Below are 18,858 nucleotides of genomic sequence, written 5' to 3' on the forward strand. Positions count from 1 at the left end.
GTGCCAGCTTGGAGACCAACCCGTTTTCTTGGCTCTCTCATCATCTACTTCCTCAGGGCTTCTCTGCTCTTATCTGCCCGTAGTCCCAGACTCTGAGCCTGACCTCCTAAGTGATCTGTTGAAATCCAAGGCCCAGACCCAGGGTGTGGCTCCATCACAGCCTCAGAAGACCCACCCACTGGCAGGGCAGGCTGCCGCACATTCATGGACCAAGGGGATGATTTAGAGACTGACTTTTGGAGCCACTATTTTGGGTCCTGCTGACAGTGCAGAGCAGGAATTAGCAACAAGGGTAGAACTGTTGTTACCAAGTAAAGGGAGATTTCAAGGGATTTGGCATGGGCCAGTTGGACTTCTGAGCTGGGAATGGCTTTGTCTTCTCTGGACGAATTAGGAACAGTTTTCCATCCACAGAATGGAGAGGGACCCTGCCTGGTTGGGGCTAGATCCTGTGACCAAGCTTCTAGGAACAATAGCACCAACCCTTCTGCCATCCTCCTATTGGGACACACACTCTCTGGAAAAGGTCCAGAGATGCCATTTTAGCCCCACTTCATCTTCTCTGAGTCTCAGTTTGTTCATCTGTAAAATGGGGTTTTAATCCTGACTTCCCAGGCAAGACAGCATGCATTTGTGCAGTTTGTGAATTGCAGGAGATGTTCAGTTGGCCAAATTGGCACCCTAATTAGGGCTACGTCTGCTTAGGAGGAAGGAACCTTTTCCTTCACCAAACTGGTTGTCCAGGGTTGATTCTTCATGACTGGTTCCCCTTTTTCTAATTTGCACAAAGGTGCAGCCCTACTTCTGGGACTATTAGGGGTTAGATCTAAAGCTTTCCATGACTGGGGAGTTCATTGTTGCTGTTGTCTTAGCTAACGGGCCTGGTCCTAAGGCTTACCAGGGCAGTTGGCTGTAAGACCCTCAAAGACCTATATTCTAGAAATTGCTGTACTTTTTAGTGTGTTGTTTTTGTTTTTTAAACCATGAAATTGTGCCAGTTGGGGGTGAGGAAAGACTTGGAGAGATCGGGGGTGAATTGTACCCCAGAGGCCCACCAGGTGACAGATCTTGAGAATCAGAGACTGTAAGGCCAGGGGTAGTCTGTGGGGACATGGGGTGTGTGATCTCCAAGATTTCAGCTTTGAAGACCAGGTCCTCAAACATGTATCCCAAGTTCTGCAGTTTCCTGGGACCCCTCAGCAGAAGGCTGACCTACCACTTCCTGTAGGTACAGGAAATGAGGGGGAAAGCACGTGGTCTCTGGAGATCGACCAGATGGCCAAGAAGGACAAAGGCTCCAAGGAGCCAAGCTGCCTACCAGTGGGTTCAAGGTGGCCCACGAGGGCTGTGTTGGGAAGAGGGTGTCAGGATGTGCCAAATGGGAAGACTTGGTGGAGGTGGGACAACTAAAGAGCTAGGAAGAAGGAGGGTCCCTCAGAAGGTGGTCTCATCTGGGATCCACTCCCCCTTGAGGCCTCTGTGGTGAGAGCCAAATGACAGTGGTGCCAACCTGTGGCTGCTGGTCCGTGGTCCTGCACCTGAAGGCAGTGTCATAGCCAGAAGGGATTCAAGTCCTGGTGACTCTGAGCTCACAGGAAGACCTGAGACAGTCAACTGGACCTGAATGAGGAGGTATCAGAGTGGTAGGTGACGTTACAAGGGCAGGATGGGTGGGTGTTGGGTAGCCCACAGGAGGAGCAATTCTCTCAGACTCAGGGCAATCTAGGGAGATTTCCCGGAAGAAGTGACATCTAAACTGAGAACAGCTAGAACTAGAAGTGACAAGGAGCTAAGGGCGGGGGGAAGCATTCTGACCCGAGGGAAGAGCATGTGCATAGTACATGAGGTGGAGTTCTGGTGTGGCGCTGTAAGATAAACACTTGACCACAGGGTCAGTTTGAATCACAAGGTTGGCAGTTCAAACCTTCAAGCTGCTGCTTGGCAACGCTGTACAGGGTCGCTATGAGTCGGAACCAACTTGACAGCATTTACCAACAACAGTACATGAGTTAAGAGAGTGGTTTATCATTTCTTAAGTGAGCTAGTTACTATTATATGATGAGAGATTTGGCTGGACTTTATAGCTTGTCCAGGAGTCCTGGTGTGACACTGTGGGCTAATACCCCTGTATTTTAGGTGTCTGTGATTTTATTTTGGAAGTCGAATGTAAAGATGAACTGTATCCAAGAGCTGCTATTTGTGCACAGAGAATTCTGACAGGGTGGGCACTGGAAGGATGGTGGAGCGTTGAACTTGGATCTTTTTTGGGAAACTCTTGGGTAAGGGCATTAAGAGTACGGAATGAGGTCAATGAATTCTCAACATTTCTGCCACCACGCCTCTCTCTTGTATTTAAGGTAGATCCCGCTAGTTGGTCTCCACCTGCCTTCCTCCCTTGCTGTGCCCTGACGCAGACTGAGACTCCTTTCCTAGGTGATCATCATGCTGAATTGGAGTCCTAGTGTGGTGCTGTAGAATAAGCACTGGACATCTTACCTCAAGGCTGGTGATTCAATCCCAATAACCAGTCACTCCTTGGAAACCCTGTACAGGGTCACTCTGAGTTACAACCACCTCCATAGCATTTAGCAACAACAGTCACGCTGAATCAGAGTGGGCAAGTCATCCTGGGAGAAAGCCAATATCCCACAAACCACCACGAGATCTCGCATGTTTGTTTTGATGAATCCTTTATTATAGAGACAGACTGAACTCTTTTTTGCATAAAGAATCTCTGGACTGGGTCAGGGAAATCCACCGGATAAAAGTCACCATGGAGTAATCCCTGCCTCTGCCTCCCGGAAACCCTCACTAGGATCACCGGAGATAACAGAGGCTGCGGTCCCTAGGGCCAGGCTGGTTGGATGGAGCCATGCTGGCTGAAGGGTCAGGGCTCCTGGCTCCCTGGCAGGTCATAGCCGCCCTGTCTCCCGCCCCAGTCGGTTGTCCAGGACCTGGAGCTGTCGGAGGAAGCCTGAGTTGGGGCAGATATCGCGGTGAGCCTGCACCACCTTGATGGCCTCTACCAGTGTCATGTCCTCGTAGATCATGAGGAAGGCCAGGACAAGCGTGGCAGAGCGGCTCACCCCCATGGCGCAATGGACCAGCACTCGGCCTGTGGAGAAACCCAACCTGGCAATCAGTGACCTCCGTCACCCCCACTCATCCCTTGGGAATCAGACACCTCAGATCATCCTCTGGTCCACCCACCCATTGGCACATCCTGAAGTAACAGAGGTCTGGCTCAAGATCACACAGCAAGGTAATGACAGGTCTAAGGTTAGCAGCTGGGATTCTCTTCTCCTGGTCGCTCTGCATCCTTTGCAACTCTGGGCTGTACTGGGTTTGTTTCAGAAGACAGGGCATTTTCACCTACCTACCTCTCCCTCTCCCCTCTCTCTTCTGCCCTCTGCAGCCCTGTGTCAAAGCCTCTTTTTAGAGAAGCATGCTCAAGAGCTTTTTGCTCAATCTTATGGCCTTTGATGGTTACCCTGATGGATACACTGGCCTTTGTTAGGTCTGTGATTGTGAGTTCCCAGGCACTCACTGAAGGGGATGCTCATTAAATGTTAGCAACAGGATAAGCACTGGACCTTAAGGTCAGTTTGAGCTGCAAGGTCGGCAGTTCAAACTCACCAGCTGCTCCTTGGAAACCCTATACAGGGTTGCTATGGGTCAGAACCAAGTCAACAGCACTTAGCAGCAACAGTAATTTTTCCCGTGGGGTGGAAGGGTAGCTGAAAGGGTACTATCTTCCCATTGCCACTGGGAAGATAGTAACCCAGAGTTTCCCCAGGCCTTCCCACCTCCGTGCCTTCCCCAGGAGCTCACCTTGGGGAATACTGAGGGCTGTTCGGATGTATTGAGCAACAGGCAAAAAGTAGACACTGAGGTCAAATAAAGGGTTGTCATCAGCCTCAATGCCATAGTACTCCAAGGACATCCCACGATAGAACTTGGCACCTGTGTCCACTTGAAACTTGCCCGCAGCAGCATTCACGATGTGGGTGATCCCCAGCTGGATCAGTTTACTCTTGTCCCGTGCTGCATACCTGGAGGGGAGGGCACAAGAGGCATTGTTGTTAAGTGTTGTTGAGTTGGTTCTGACTCATAGTGACCCTGTATAGGGTTTCCAAGGAGAGGCTGGTAGGTTTGAACCTCTGACCTTGTAGGTTTGTTGGGCCAGTTCTGGCTCTGGCTGACTTGGAACTTACCTCCTGTCTCTCTCCTGTCACCTGCTCCGTAGTAGAGATCAGAACTGGTAAACTGACCTGGGGTGAAGGGGCTTTTCCAGTTAGAGGGTTAAAATTCTGTTTAACTCAGGGTAACTGATCTGGAGGACACCTTGGCTGCATGTATCAAAAAACTCCCAGAAATGAAAAGCACATATATTTTGCCCCAGCTGTTCTCCTTAGAGGAACTTAATTAAGCAAAGAATCCAAAATGTGCCACCATAGGCATGCATGTGTGTGTGTGTGTATTGTTGTTACTGTGTCAGCCCATCTCATTGGGGGGTCTTCCTCTTTTTTGCTGACGCTCCACTTTACCAAGCATGATGTCCTTCCCCAGGGGCTCTCCCTCCTGACAATACTTCTAAAGTATGAGCAACAAAGGCTCACCGTCTTGGCTTCTAAAGATCATTATGGCTGTACTTATTCCAACACAGTTTTGTTTTTCTGGCAGTCCATGGTACTTTGAATATTCTTCTCCAACACCATAAATCAAACACATAAGTTCTTTTATGGTCTTCCTTATTCATTGTCCAACTTCACATGACAATTAAGACATAACTACATTACTGGATTTATAAAGAAGAATAACTCTTGGTCTGAGACTATTGAAAATACCATGGCTTGGGTCAGGAGCACCTTAGTCCTCAAACTGATATCTTTGCTCTTGAACAAACACTATGAAGGACTTCTGCAGCAGATTTGCCTAATGCAGTATGTCATTTGATTTCTTGACTGCTGCTTCCATGAATGTTGATAGTGGATCCAAGCAATATGAAGTCTTTGACAACTTCAGTCTTTTCTCCATTTATCATGAAGTTATTTATTGGTCCAGTAGTGAGGATTGTTGTTTTCTTTACATTGAGGAACAACCCATACTGAAGGCTATGGTCTTTGATCTTCATGAGTAACTATTTTAAGTCCTCTTTGCTTTCAGCAAGAAAGGTTTATCATCCATGTTGTTGTTGTCAAGTGCCATTAAGTTGGTTCTGTCTCATAGCGGCCCTATAAAGGGTTTCCTAGGAGCAGCTGGTGGGTTTGAACTGCTGACCTTGTAGTTCAGGTCTGTGCTGATCCTACCAGGACTCCATCATCTATAATAGTAGGATATATTTCTAAATTATGAAATAATATGCAGGACTTAAAACATTTACTGATGAAGATCAAAGAGCACAGCCTTTGGTATGGATTACATCGCAATGTAAAGAAAACAAAAATCCTCATCACTGGACCAATAAACAGCATTTTTATCAACTGAGAAAAGATTGAAGTTGTCAAGGACTGCATTCTTCTTGAATCAACTATCAACACTCATGGAAGCAGCAGTCAAGAAATTAAACGACGTATTGTATTAGGTAAATCTGCTGCACAGGAACTTTTCAAAGTGTTGAAAAGCTTGAGGACTAAGGTGCTCCTGACCCGAGTCATGGTATTTTCAATAACCTTATATGCATGCAAAAGCTGGGCAGTGAATAAGGAAGACTGTAAAAGAATTGATGCATTCGAGTTATGGTGTTGGCGGAGAATATTGAAAGTGCCATGGGCTATCGAAAGAACCAATAGATTTGTTTTGGAAGAAGTGCAGCCAGAGTGCTCCTTGGAGGCCAAGATGGCCAAACTTTGTCTCTCATACTTGGGACATACTGTCAGGAGGGACCAGTCACTGGAGAAGGATATCATGTTTGGTAAGCTGGAGGGTCAGAGAAAAAGAAGAAGACCCCCAACAAGATGGATTGGTTAAGTGACAGCATTGATGGACTCAAGCTTGGCAACAGTAGTGAGGTTGGCCCAGGATTGGGCAGTGTTTTCGTTCTGCTGTGCATAAGGTCGCTATGGGTCGGTATCGACTCAATGGCACCTAACAACAACAACAATGCAAGCACTAAGATGTAGTATTGGTGGCAGTGACAGTTTTGGTATGGCTGTTGTTGTTATAATAAGCCCTGGACCTTAAGGTTGGTTTGAACCACAAGGTCAACAGTTCAAACTCACAAGCCATTCCTCAGAAACCCTAGACAGGATTGCTATGAGTAGCTGTTGTGGAGCAAAATATGTAATGTTCTTCCAAAGTAATACCACTAAAGGAAGTCATATCTGTATGTGTACATAGTTTTTAAGTTTGTAAGGATTTTGTTATTGGTATATGTATATATAAGGAGATATATATAAGGAGAAGCTTTGGTAGCGTAGTGGTTGTGAGCCAGGCTGCCAATCTTAAGGTCAGCAGAACACCTCCCAGCGAGATGCATTGGCAAAGTGGCAGCATCAGTGGACTCAAGTGTGGCAACAATTGTGAGGTTGGCCCAGGACTGGGCAGTGTTTTCATTCTGCTGTGCATAGGGTTGCTATGAGTCAGTACCGACTCGATGGTACCTAACAACAACAACATATGTATATAAGAGAATAACTTGTTATACTCTTAGCTTTTATAGAAAATAATTCAATTGAACTCTGTGTATGTCCTACAGAGGTTCTAGTGCATGTGTTCTGGGAAGCTGCACAGAAAAAAAAAAAAAAAAAAGGATATGATCATTACCTATGGGAAAGGGAGAGGGTTTTGGTGAGAAGAGTTCAGCAGGGGTTTCAAAGGCACAAATAATGCCCTATTTCTTGACTTCTGTGGTGAAACTGTGCATTTATGCCCTATGAATTCTTTTAAATGCACAATTGAAAGTAAGAAAGGAAAGAAACATGTGGTAAGGGATGGTGGGAGGTGAAGAGGTTTGCCATCTCACCACCCCCACACCCCCATGGGCCTTACTTACGCATCTCCCAGGTAAAGGTTGGGCCAGACCTCGTTGAAGTGGGTCAGTGTGGAAGTCCGGTTGGCCCACAACAGCCGCTGCAGTGAGGCCAGAGTGGGCGGCTGGTAGGGACCTGCCCGGGCTGCCCCATGGATCTTGGGCCTCCTGAGGTCCTGCTTCTGCATTGAGTTCATCCTGGAAGGCAGCAGATACCGCGGTGATGGAGGCAGGTCCACCAAGGTACAGTGCTCAGGTGCCCCTGGGGGGCTGTGGTATAGCCCTCGCAGCTTTTTCAGCTGAGGTTATTAACCAGCTCAGCTGAGGCTGAGGTCTACAGCCTCCTCAGGGAGCAAGGAAATCAATCCCTCATCATCTCTGATGTTGGTGACTATGGCCAAGGGACCCTTGAAGTTCAGTTTGTGGCAGTAGTTTTGGCAGACTCCACCCGTGAATTCCCTCATCGTTTGGAACTTTGGATGGAGGCCCCAAATAACTGTGGAAAGGACCAGTTCCTGGAAAGGACCGCCCACCCAGGCAGCTCATCTCAAGCCCCCACCCCTTATCCTTGCAAGGTTTGCTCTCTGGCCCTCCATCTCCTCCACTTCCAGGTGTGTGGCAGGCAGATCCATGACAGAGTGGGAGCAGGGGCCCATTTCAGGGGGCTGCCTATGTTAGCATTTCCACACAGATAGCTGCAATGCCTGACGGTCATTTCTGGTTCACAGGTGCGATAGGTATGAGTCTCCATTTTGCACAGGAGGTAACAGTCAGAGGATTTTTCTTTTTTTTTAGTGGCCCCCCCAAGCCATATGAGTCTATGGCTAATAAGTGGCAAGGTTGGGGTGCAAATTGAGTTTTGTGGTCCTTCATCACATCCCCAAGTCTTCCCATTACCCTCTCCTCTCAGCAGGGGTTATTGCTGAATGACACCTGTTTACAGACCAACCAGGGGTTTCCTCCTTACCCCCAATGCTGCAGGTCAGGCCTCCCCTGCGGGGGGTGGGGGGTGTCAGGAATCAGCTGGCTGAGGGAATCCGGGACCCTGCAGAGCTGGGAGGTTAGTGGCACCGGAACCTGACCCTGGTGCTGTGATGGGAAGCAGTGGCCATTTTGGCCAAGTGTCCCAGGGCCTCTCCACCAGTAACTAGGGAAGGTACAAATTGGGACGAGTGCCTTTTCTTTTTGGTAGGGAGTGCCAGGAACAGGAAGTGAAACTGGTATCCAGGAACTTGGCTTGGCCAAGTGCATCCAGCGGGCGACTGGTGGGTAAGGTGGAAGTGAAGACCCAGCTTTCCCCTTCATTCTCCACTGTGACCTTTCAGGGCAGGCTGAGTGGCCTGCCACCTACCTAGGGCATGGTCTGGGACTGGGAGTGGGGGCGTGGGCAAGTGCAGGGCTCAGCACAGGAGCAGAATAGGGCTTGGGAAGGTTCCGCCCAGAACACAAATGTTGTGAAGCGCTTAGAATTCCAGGTCCTCCCCTTGGAGCCTGTGGGGGTGGGGCCTGAAAGCAGACCTAGGCCACTGTGGGCTGAAGCCGTTAACCTTACCAAGTTCCCAGACTCTCTGCCTGGCATCTCTTTGGGATTGAAGGGTCTTGACCCCTGTAAAATCCCGAAGATGGGCTCCACTTGGAGTGGTGGAACGAGAACTTTAGAGGGAGACTGGAAGAGCTTGGCTCTGGTTGGGACTCCACTACGACACATCCTCCAGCAAGGTCGTGTCAGTCTCTGGGCCACATGAACTTTTCCTTTGCCAGGCTAAAGATCCTGACTTTCCCTGACTGAAGATTATCTGGGTATCTGATCTGAGAAGGAGAGAGGAGTGGCTGGTAAGCAGTAGCTACTGGGCAGAGAACAGGTGTATGTGTGTTTGGGTGGAAGAAGCCCCCAGGCTTGAGGGGAGCCCACCGTGTACACTGGTCTGGAGCTACCAGCTGGGGCTGCAAGAGCCCCAGGCCAGGCAGATGGGACTTTTGGAGGAACACGGGCTAGTGGGGCTTTGGCTTGTTGAGCCTAGTGTGGGGTAAGGCCGCCCCCTCGTGGCCAGTGCTTTCCTCAGCCCTGCCGTGCCTGGGACTAAGCCACCGGGTTCCCGCCTCAGACTGAGATAAAGTTGGACTCTGGAGTCTCCTTTGGAGGTCCTGGGACAAAGAGAAATCAGCTGAGAGGTCAGGGATTGGGGATTACTAGGCCACACCCCAAGCCTGAGTCTTATAGGGCGCAAATCTGGAGAATGAAGACTGTTTCCTTGAATTTAGTGAAACCCTTGCCAGGTTCTGAAGGAGCCCTGTTGGCGAAGAACTCAAGTGCTGAGTCCGTGAGCTTCTCTGGGAATCCGCTCCTGTAGAGATTGCAGTGTAGGCACCCAGTGGGGCATTTCGACTCTGTCACACTGAGTCATTTGAGTCTGAATTGACTCAATGTCACACAGCAACAACAACTTGCCAGGTCCCACCTAGAGCTAGGCTTCTGGGACTCATACACATACCCCTCCCCCGACTTGTCTGCTCTCTTTCACTGGGTGCTCAGCCTGCCTCCTTGGACAGAATCGGGTCTAGCTCCCATAAGCCCAGTGACTCGGGCACAGCCAGGACAGGGGAGTCAGTGGCGATAGCAGGCTTCCCTGGTTCCCAATGCCCCCACATCAGGATTGCCAAGGACCCTGCTGACAGTTCCTCCTACATCTCCTCTGCAAAAGCAGGAGGTGAAGAAGCATCCAGCAAGCCCTTGACCCCACTCATCTAGCCCTCTTCCTGCCCCTGGCTCCTAGTAGTCGCCTTCTCACGTCTGTCCCTGTTGTCTTTCCTGCTCCAAGCGGAGACGCTTATTGTCTGTCTTTGTCTGTGTCTCTCCAATCTAGGTTGCTCGTTCTGTTTACCTTGGTCTCCTGTCAGCTCCCAGGAAGATCATGCTCCTCCCTGGCCCCCCACACCCCCCACACCCACTGCGCGCAGGGCATAGGTGTCTCATGTCTGTTGTTTGCTACCTGTGTGGTCGGCTCTGGCCAGTCTCTGCTTCTGTGCGAAGCCAGTGGGAGAATAAATGGAAAGCAGCTTCCATAGGATCTACCTCATGGGCGACACTCAATAAATGGTACACTTGACTGTTTTTGTCTTTATTGCTATGACTGTCGCTCCTTCCAGCCTCAGCCACATCCGGGGCAAAGGGTAACTTCCCCAAGTATTGTTGTTGTTGTGTGCCGTGGAGTCGGTTCCGACCCATAGCGACCCTGTACAGGGTTTCCAAGGCGGTAAATACGGGAGCAGAAAGACTCATCTTTCTCCCACGGAACAGCTGGTAGTTTCGAACTGCTGACCTTGCGGCTTGCAGCCTGATTCATAACCACTACGCTACCAGAGTATAGGTAGGCTCAGTCTCCTATCTTTTTTTGTCTCAACATTTCATTCTTTGCTCAGCTATAATAATTATTATCCAAAACGCCCACTGCCAATTCTGACTCATGGTGGGGAGTTGGTTGTGAACCAACGAGTTGGTTCAGACTCACAGCGACCCTGTATAGGGTTTCCAATGCGGTAAATCTTTACGGGAGCAGAAAACCTCATCTTTCTCCCATATGACTGGCAGATTTGAACTTCCAACCTTGTAGTTTAGCAGTCCAACACCTAACCCACAGCACCACCAGAGCGTCTTAGTTATGATTACACTCATCACTAATTAAGGCTGTGTACCAGGCACGTAAAGATTTACAGCCTCGGAAACCCTGTTCAGGGTCGCTATGGGTTGGAACCGACTCGACGGCACTTAACAGCAACAACAACCAGGCACAGAGTTAGGTGCTTACATTCTCTCGGCAAATCATCAATACTCTTCTGGTATAGGAAGTGGTGGTGCAGGGGACCATCAAGTTGATTTTTGTCTCAATGCGATCGATCCAATGTGATAGGTTAGAACTGTCCCAGAGGCCGAGACTGTGGCCCTTAGTCACCCTTCAAGCTTGGAATTCAACTCACCCACATGGCTCTACTTTTAGCCAAACAATAGACAGGACTACAAGTTGAACAATTATAGCAGGGAAGTAGAAACTGCTTAGAACCATCAACTGTATGAAATCAAAAGGACAGCATTTGCCCAGAGATAAAGCTCAGACCGCAGGGACGAACAGGAAGGAAAGAGGAAACAGGCAGTGGGAAGAACACTGTTACATTGTGGGAACTACAGTGAATGTCAGGAAACAAAACGTACACGAATTGTTGACTGCAAAGCCTATTTGTACACTTTCATTCAAATCACTATAAAACATTAAATGACAACATCAACAAAACTGTCCCAGAGGGTTTCCGAGGTTGCAATCTTATGGAAGAGAGCATCTACCAGGTTTCTCTCCCATGAAGCTGTTGGGTGGGCTCGAACTGCCAACTTACTGGTTAGCAGTCATGCACTAAACCGTTGTGCCATCAGGGCTCCAATTGGTGGGATTATCATCCCTACTTTACAGATGTGGGAACAGGCTCACAGAGGTTAAGCAACATGCATACAGCTGTATGACCAAGGTCATACAGCCAAAACCCATGGGAGCTAGGATTCAAGCTCAGGTCTTTTTATCTCCGATCCAGTGCGTCTCCCAGCCCTCTCCATCCAGACCCTACCCCCCCCCCCCAACACACAGGCACGGGTATTCTGACCCTCATTACCCAGCATGCTTGGTGGCCCCCTGAAATAGAGACGCTTCCTACCTGTGGGGATGTCTGACCCGAGCTGTGGCCTTCTCTGATGAGCAGTCTGCGCTGCTGATTTCCAGTCGCCTGTCTTTGCACACTTGATGCTGTTTCTATTTTTTGATTGGAGTTTAATTATAAAGCATGATGTGCTCTCCCCTTCTGACCTCCTCCTACCATTCCCAACTCACCCACTGGTCCCATGGTGTGGTCAGTACCAAGCCCAGCCAGGCACCTTCCCCTGTAGCCCTGTTGGGAATATAGGCAGTGTGGTGGAGGTCTGCCTGCCAGTAGTGTGTGTGCATGTTTATAGAGAGGTGGGAGATGGAAATGCAAATTGAGCATTTGAAAGCTTCTTGGCCTTCATGGGTGATGCAGAGTAAGGTCAGAAAGCGAAAGCTTCTATACAAAAGGACACTGTCCAGAGATGTGAGGAAACAATCCAAACTCCCTGAGTAAACTGGTAGTGTCGCCAACATCAGATCCCAGCATTTGGGAAAGGGGAGTTAGGGCAGGATGTTAGCTTTAGCGTTTGAGGATTAGTGTTGTGGGAGAAAAAGGGGCTAGAGCTAGAACTGGGATTAGGCCTGAGGCTAAACTGGTTTAGTTGGGGACTCAGGATTGTGGGATTGGCCCAGGTTTAAGAGTTGGAAGACAGGCTGAGGCAGTAGCAAAGGCAGACAAATGGACAAAGGTAAAAGTGGGGGTACAGAACAGACTTCGGACCCCAAGGCTGGAGATTACAAATTGGGTATCCAACAACCACATGCACTCTCCTCCCCCCACCCCCTAAAGGTGGGACTGGGTAGCTCTGGCTCAGATCCCATTCTCCCATATGCTCAGAGAGAGGGTCTCCAAGGGCCCTCCCAAGGCTAGTTAAGTCACCTAGGGATCTTGGTTTGGGCCTGACCACCTGAAGACCCTCCTCACATACCCCATACCTTGATTGACACGCCTCACTTTCAGCCCCAGATAATGGACACACATAGCGACATACCCACAACCACACTTGCACTGGAGTCTCTCAGGTCGAACCAACTCTAGAGAGCTAGGGTCCAGCCCTTTCTGAGGCTCTCTGAGTGCTGAAGAGGACTGAGGGAGGCAGCTTGTGGTGAGGGGCTATGCTGAACACTTGCAACCCCCTCCCTCTCTCTTCTGCTTCCTAAGAAACCTGCGGTCTTCCCTGGCCACAGAGCCTCAGGACTTGGCTGAGAAGACGGCCCACTCTCACCTATAGGGAGTGAAGACTGTCTGAGAGGGGTGTGGGCAGCAGAAAGAAGACAGAGTAGCAGACTCTGGGGTGGACTCCAAACCAGGGTCTTACCATCTTCTGAGCATCCCCCTGTCCCAGAGTCTCCAACAGGACCAGTACCAAGGTAGCAAAGCGGACGAGCCCCATAGCAGAAAGCAAGACCTGGCTCGGAGGGAAAGATGAGTTCAGGGTTACAGGCAGGTAAACCGAGGCCCAGAATGACTGGGACGCCTCAGGGCAAGAGCCACCTTCTATCTTGACACCCATGTGTCAGATCAAGTGTGTGCTGGGGCTAGGGAGCAATGAGAAGGCATGCTGGGGGCCCACGTTCTAGAGAGAGGGGACCTCTCCCCACAGCACCATCATCTCTGAGTCTCCGGCCTCAGGGCTCCTGTGTGCAGCTGCACTGGCTGTGCACAACTCAAGTCCTAGGGCCTCTAGTAGGTGACTGTTCTCCCCAGAAACTGTGGATTGCTGTGCTCAGCCCAACTGACTTCTCTAAAGTCAGCTGCCTCAGAAGCAAAGATGCTGAGATCAGATGCCAGGGTGTCTAAGGATCCCAGCCTAAGGAAGTTGGGTGTTGGTTAGGATCACTGTTGAAATCTGTTTAGAGGAAAGGAAGAAAAAAGACTGGGAAAACGCCAACCCTGTTCCCCTGTGGCCCCCATACTCACAGAGCTTCCTATAAACATTTCCTGCCCGGCTTAGATCCAGGCTTAATCCCCACCCCAGCTATAATCAATTTTCCCCATAACACTTACTCTCAAACTCTAAACTAGCTCTGCATCCACCCCCTAACCCCCTTCCCCAAATGTTCATCCTTAAGACACCAGGTGGGAAGGATTCGATAACACTAATGTGTCCCCCTCTTTGGTTGGGCTAGTGATACGTTCAGAGACCCAAGCAAGGGTCAGGATGGGTAGCAAGAGCTGGAAGTGGCATAGGGGGAGCAGAGAGCAGTCTGGAGGCCTCTGCCCCAGCTAATGGCCTCCAGGTGGGGTGTGGTCTTAGGGAAGGCCATGCTGGTGGGGCTAGACAAGGGCAGACTAAACCTGGGGATGGTGGGAGAAAGAAAGACAGTGGGTTTGCAACTTCCCTTACAAGCCCGGTGCCCCCACAGCCAGCCTACCCGTGGAAAAGACGCCTCTCTCTCCTCCCAGCTGCCCTAGAGGAGAGAAATCGAACCACACCTTAGTGACCATTTGTGGGCTTTAGCCTTTCAGTGAAGCTTCCAGACTAAGACTAGAAAGAAAGGCCTGGTGATCAGCTTCTAAAGATCAGCCAGTGGAAACCTGTGGATCATAATGGTTTGATTCCATCATATATGGAGACGCCATGAGTCAGAGACTGATTTCACACAGGTAGCAGCACACACCTTCTTCTGTGGGGCAGCAGGGGATACTGAGGCTCCCAGCAGGAGTAGTAGGCTGGGGAAGAGGAGGTGTTGGGAATCTGTTTCCTTTGTGCAACTGAAGGACCCTGAGCTATTTCTCCAGCTGCCCTGCACACAGAACAAGAAGTCGGATAAATGGAGCAGGCAGAAGTCTGGACAGACTCCAGGAAGACTTTCATGACTTCCAGAACTAGAGAGGAAGGAAGGGTGGGAAGAGTCCTTCTGTTGATCTCTGAGAGCAGAAGAGATGTTGGGAGGTGGTAGGGTCCAGGTGCTGAGAAAATGGCAGAGAAGGGAGTGGGGTCAGATGCAGGAGAGTTCTTGTCCCGAGCTTTGGTGGAAGGAGCACATTTGGGAACCTGCCCTCCTTCCCCATTGTGGGAATGTTGGGGCGTGGCTGAAGTGAAAATTAGCTAAATCTATAACTGCAGACAATTTTGTTCCTGAGGCCGCATTTGGGTCTAGACCTGAGGGGCAGTGGTGGTAGGTGTGAAGGTTACAGGCTTGGCAGAGGTGTGTAAAGGTCCAGGCAGGTACCAAGACTGACCTTGGTTAGGTTCAGGTGAGCTCCCACAGCATTCTAGCGAAAGAGGCAGGCCAGGCAAGCCCTAGGATAAGGCAGGAGGGTCTCACAAGCTCTTCCATTTTATACTTTCCATCTCCTTAGCCTTTCCACTCTGGGGTCAGAAGAGTCTAGGTAGGCTTAAGCAATACTACCGGAGTAGTGCTGAGACCTTGAGTGAGGGGAGCGCAATGTCTTGAGGAGGGGGCCTGGCCTCCTTCAGCCCTAATTTCCAGCTACATACAGCCCTGCCAACCAACCACTGAACTGGTCCCATGTCACGTCCCCTGCCTAGCTCACACCCCTTGCTTCTAACTGTAACCTTGCCCCCTGCCCAGCCTCTCACCTGACTCCTTACTTCTAACTGTACCCAGTCTTGCCCCCGTGCCCCAATCCCTCTGCCCAGCCCTCACCTGGCCCCTCAGCTCTGGCTTGAACTCCACAGCTGCTGGTCCAGCTGGCACAGCTGGCGGAGGAAGCCTCGGTTGGGGAAGACCCCTCGGTGCTGCCGCACAGTGATCACCGCTTGGCGCAGGGACAGCTGATGGTGAAGCATGAGGTAAGCCAGGACCAGGGTGGCGGAGCGGCTCACACCCACCACACAGTGCACCAGGACCTTGGCTGAGAAAGACAGCCCAGTGAAAGACCATTCCTTACCAGACAGCTTCTCCAGGTCACTCTTTATGGGCCTCAGTTTCTGATCTGTCAAATGGGTAGACCAAGACATCTCTTATGGGATGGGGTCCAAACTCCCATGACTTACAAGGTCCTTCAAGAGCTGTCCCTGCATCTCATCTCTATCCCACCCTAACTCCCAGCTCTAGGATTACTGCATAGCATTCAGTCCTTTGTAGCTCTCAGTCTCTGGCGTCCAGTCCTAGCACATGCTATTCCAACTACCTGAGAGATTTGTCTCCTGCTCTCAGTCTGACTAAGTTCTAGTCACTTGTCACGTCTCAATGGAAATGCCACTTCCTCACATGGGCTTTCCTGACCACCCCATGGTGTCACCTGAGTCATAGAGCAGTTTATCATGCTTGCATGTGGCCCAGTGAGGACTGTTGGAGAGGAAGGTCTCCCATCTCTCGGACCCTTGCAGTAGGCTCAGGACCCCCACATTTCACCTCTGCCCACTGCAAGTGCTCACAACACTTCACAATTTGGCAACTTTTCCATTAGATGTGTAATTCCATGAGGCAGAAACCCTGCCTTGCTTAAGTCTGGCTTCCCAGTATCTAGGCTCGTCACATGGCACCCAGCCAGTAACTAGCTGACGAACTAGAGGATGAATGTTACAGTGTTTAAGATGTTGAAAGCGCTGTGAGGTTTGTCATTCTCATCACATGGTATGAGGAAACTGAAGTCCAGAGAGAGGCAGTTGTTGTCCAGGGTCATGTAGCAAGGGCCACAGCACATTCCCCTGGATTTTTTGTTGTACCATAGGGATCTTTGAAGTTTTTTTTTTTTTTTCCATCGGAAAGTACTTTAGGACAGAAGCAAAACTTTAACAGATAGCAAATGGATTTCCCAAAGGTGAATGATAGCACAGAGAGAACTCGTTTACTGTTGCGGAGACCAGAACTCATGGGCTGCATTCACATGACCTTGTATTCTAGGCCCCATTTTCCCCATCTGTAAAGTAATGGACGGAACACTGAAAAGCACTCCCCCGCAAAAAAACCACCTGCTTTCTTTAAAAACCAGGAATGGGGGACACTGGTGATTGAGGGGAAACTGGGCATTCCCCCTGACTAAGCAGGATGGAGTCTAGCAGGACCCCAATTCCTACCCCCAGGTGTGCTGAGGGCACGGTGGATGAAGTCCGCTGCAGAGGAGAAGTAGGCACTGATGTTGAAGTCAGGGAGGTCGTGGGCTGGTACCCCCAGGTAGCTCACACTGCTGCCGTAAAAGTCAGGGCCACCTTGGCAGTAGAGTCCCCCGTGGGCAGCGTTCAGCACGTGGGTGATGCCCAGCTTCCATAGCTCAAAGCGGTTATTTGCTGTGGTCCTGGGGAAGACAGGAAGGGGCTGGATGCTGACTGAGCTATGGGGTCCTGGAAGGCACCTTTGCCTGGATCGCTGCTTCAGAGGAGCAGAGTCATTAGGATCCAAAGGGAGTCAGAGCTCAGCAAGTTCCAGCTGGGGTCTGCAGTCCATAGCCCCACCCCAACCCTCTCTGGGGAGTGAGTTATCTTTAGATTCTTGATTTCTGAGGTGATCTGTCCCTGCTTTGACCACGGTAGGAAGGAAAGGATTGCTTCAGCCCTGAGAGCCAGATGCCCCTCCCTTCCTGCCCATCCTTCCCACGCATATCCGGCCTCTTCTGGCCACCACCACCTGCTTTGGATCTGTGACTGTCTAGAGGTGACACCTTCCCTGATTCACCTTCAGTCAGGTTTCCCCACTACTTTGTGACCAAATAAGGGAGGATGGGGTCAGAAAGGGAGGCTCTCTGTCTCTTATCTCATACCCCAATCACCATTCTTCAGGTCTCCCTCCCACCCACCCACTCGGCCTGTTAACTGTCTTGGATATGGTAGAAAACTTCAGCGGCGCCTGGAAAGCGTTCCTGTTTTACGCAAGCAGTCCGCCCCCCTGTACTCCCTCTGGTGGCTAAGTCTTGTCACTGCACCTTCCATAGCGCAAGGGTCCTGGAGAAAGGCCCTGGTTTAGGAGGATCAGAGTAGAACTACTTCGTCTAGTTACCCCGCCTGGCCCACCCCCATCTCTGCCAAAGAGCCAAGAACTGTTTCTCCTTTCCCCCACCCCCTCCACCTGTTATCACTCACACATCTCCTATGAAAAGGTTAGGCCAGACTTCGTCCACTCGGCTGCAGGAGACCTTTCCCTCCCTCAAGAGTTCCTCCAGCTCCAGGACACTGGAGCACGGTACAGCTTTGGTATCTACCCCCAGCTCTGCGAGCGAGCCCTCAGCCATGGGCCAGCCCACAACGTCTGCCTCCTCGGTCACTCCTCTCTGCGTCTCCTTCCTAGAGATTGGCAGGGACAGGTGGGACAGGACAGTGACTCAGCGTCACAGGGGGTCAGAGACTTTGTGAGAACATGAAATCAGAGAGACCTCTGCAAGTCAGTCTAGCACTCTCAGTTCTTTTGTCTGTAAAATAAAGATGACTGTTGTTATGTCAGTTCCGACTCATAGCGACCCTGTACAGGGTTTCCGAGGCTGTAAATCTTTACGGGAGCAGAAAGCCTCATCTTTCTCCAGCGGAGCAGCTGGGAGTTTTGAACTGCTGACCTTAAGGTTCACAGCCCGATTCTTAACCACTACACTACCAAAGATGATTATACCCTGTTAATTACACCCATCTCAAAGAAGTGCTGTGAGAATGAAATGAAACAAAGGACATGCTGCTTCAAACACATAAATGCTTAAGAAACACTTGAATGAATAAATGCAGAGCCTTGCATAAGACTGTCTGGTTCTGAGGCCTGACTTAAAGTAGAAACATAGAGCAGAGAAAACATGACTGGCTCCACAGATGAACTGGAAAAAAAAAAAACCTCTGCATGTCTGAGTGGGCCACAAACTGGATGGGAGTCTTTTCTCTGGATTATAGAGCTCAGGGACAGTTTCCTGAGTAACAGAGTCAAAGGTGGAGAGGAGGCATAGAGGAGGATCTCATCTAAAGGGTGCCCCCAAGGGTTTATGGAAACGTTTATACAATGACCTTGTAGAGAAAGAGAAGGCAGAAAAGGATTTTGTAAATCAAAGAAGTGAGCATAGAATTAAAGACTTTCTAAAGAACTAAAGGGCTTTATTGTCATCAGAAACATTTAGCTACGTGGAAGGGAACTTTCTTTACTTAGTAAATAGAAACAGAGAGGTCTCTCTACCCTCTGCCAGAGCTACTTTTCAACAGAAGAGATGAGATGTCTTGTCTTCTCCTATTGTTCTTCTTATTGAGTCGGTTCTGACTCATAGGGATCCTGTATAGGGTTTCCAAGGAGCAGCTGGTGGATTTGAACTGCCAACCTGGCAAT

The 18,858-nt window shown here is 50.1% G+C and overlaps 1 protein-coding gene and 1 pseudogene across 2 annotated transcripts; both read right to left on the reverse strand.

Annotated features, from left to right (window-relative positions):
• Positions 1 to 2,912: 2,912 nt before the first annotated feature.
• LOC102831810 lies at positions 2,913 to 15,348 on the reverse strand (annotated as a pseudogene). The gene is made up of 6 exons (XR_438688.1): positions 15,265 to 15,348; positions 12,882 to 13,064; positions 11,669 to 11,763; positions 6,995 to 7,168; positions 3,832 to 4,052; positions 2,913 to 3,115 (listed from the first exon to the last, which is right to left on the reverse strand). The product of XR_438688.1 is annotated as a dual specificity protein phosphatase 13 isoform B-like (transcript).
• On the reverse strand, positions 15,279 to 17,794 carry LOC102840528. The gene is made up of 3 exons (XM_006837473.1): positions 17,646 to 17,794; positions 16,647 to 16,864; positions 15,279 to 15,478 (listed from the first exon to the last, which is right to left on the reverse strand). The coding sequence occupies exons 1-3, from the start codon at positions 17,792 to 17,794 to the stop codon at positions 15,279 to 15,281; spliced, it is 567 nt and encodes a 188-aa protein (XP_006837536.1).
• Between the last annotated feature and the right edge of the window lie 1,064 nt (positions 17,795 to 18,858).

Source organism: Chrysochloris asiatica, unplaced genomic scaffold (assembly GCF_000296735.1).
Source record: "Chrysochloris asiatica unplaced genomic scaffold, ChrAsi1.0 scaffold00020, whole genome shotgun sequence".
In the NCBI taxonomy this organism is placed as follows: Eukaryota; Metazoa; Chordata; class Mammalia; order Afrosoricida; family Chrysochloridae; genus Chrysochloris; species Chrysochloris asiatica.

Bases quoted from the DNA above. Each gene is read 5' to 3' on its own strand.
- LOC102840528 (XM_006837473.1), bottom strand. From the start codon at position 17,794: ATGGCTGAGGGCTCGCTCGCAGAGCTGGGGGTAGATACCAAAGCTGTA. The intron at 16,865-17,645 runs GTGAGTGATAAC...TGTCTTCCCCAG, and splicing joins AACCTTTTCATAGGAGATGT to GACCACAGCAAATAACCGCT. The intron at 15,479-16,646 runs GTAGGAATTGGG...TGTCTTTCTCAG, and splicing joins TGCCCTCAGCACACCTGGGG to CCAAGGTCCTGGTGCACTGT.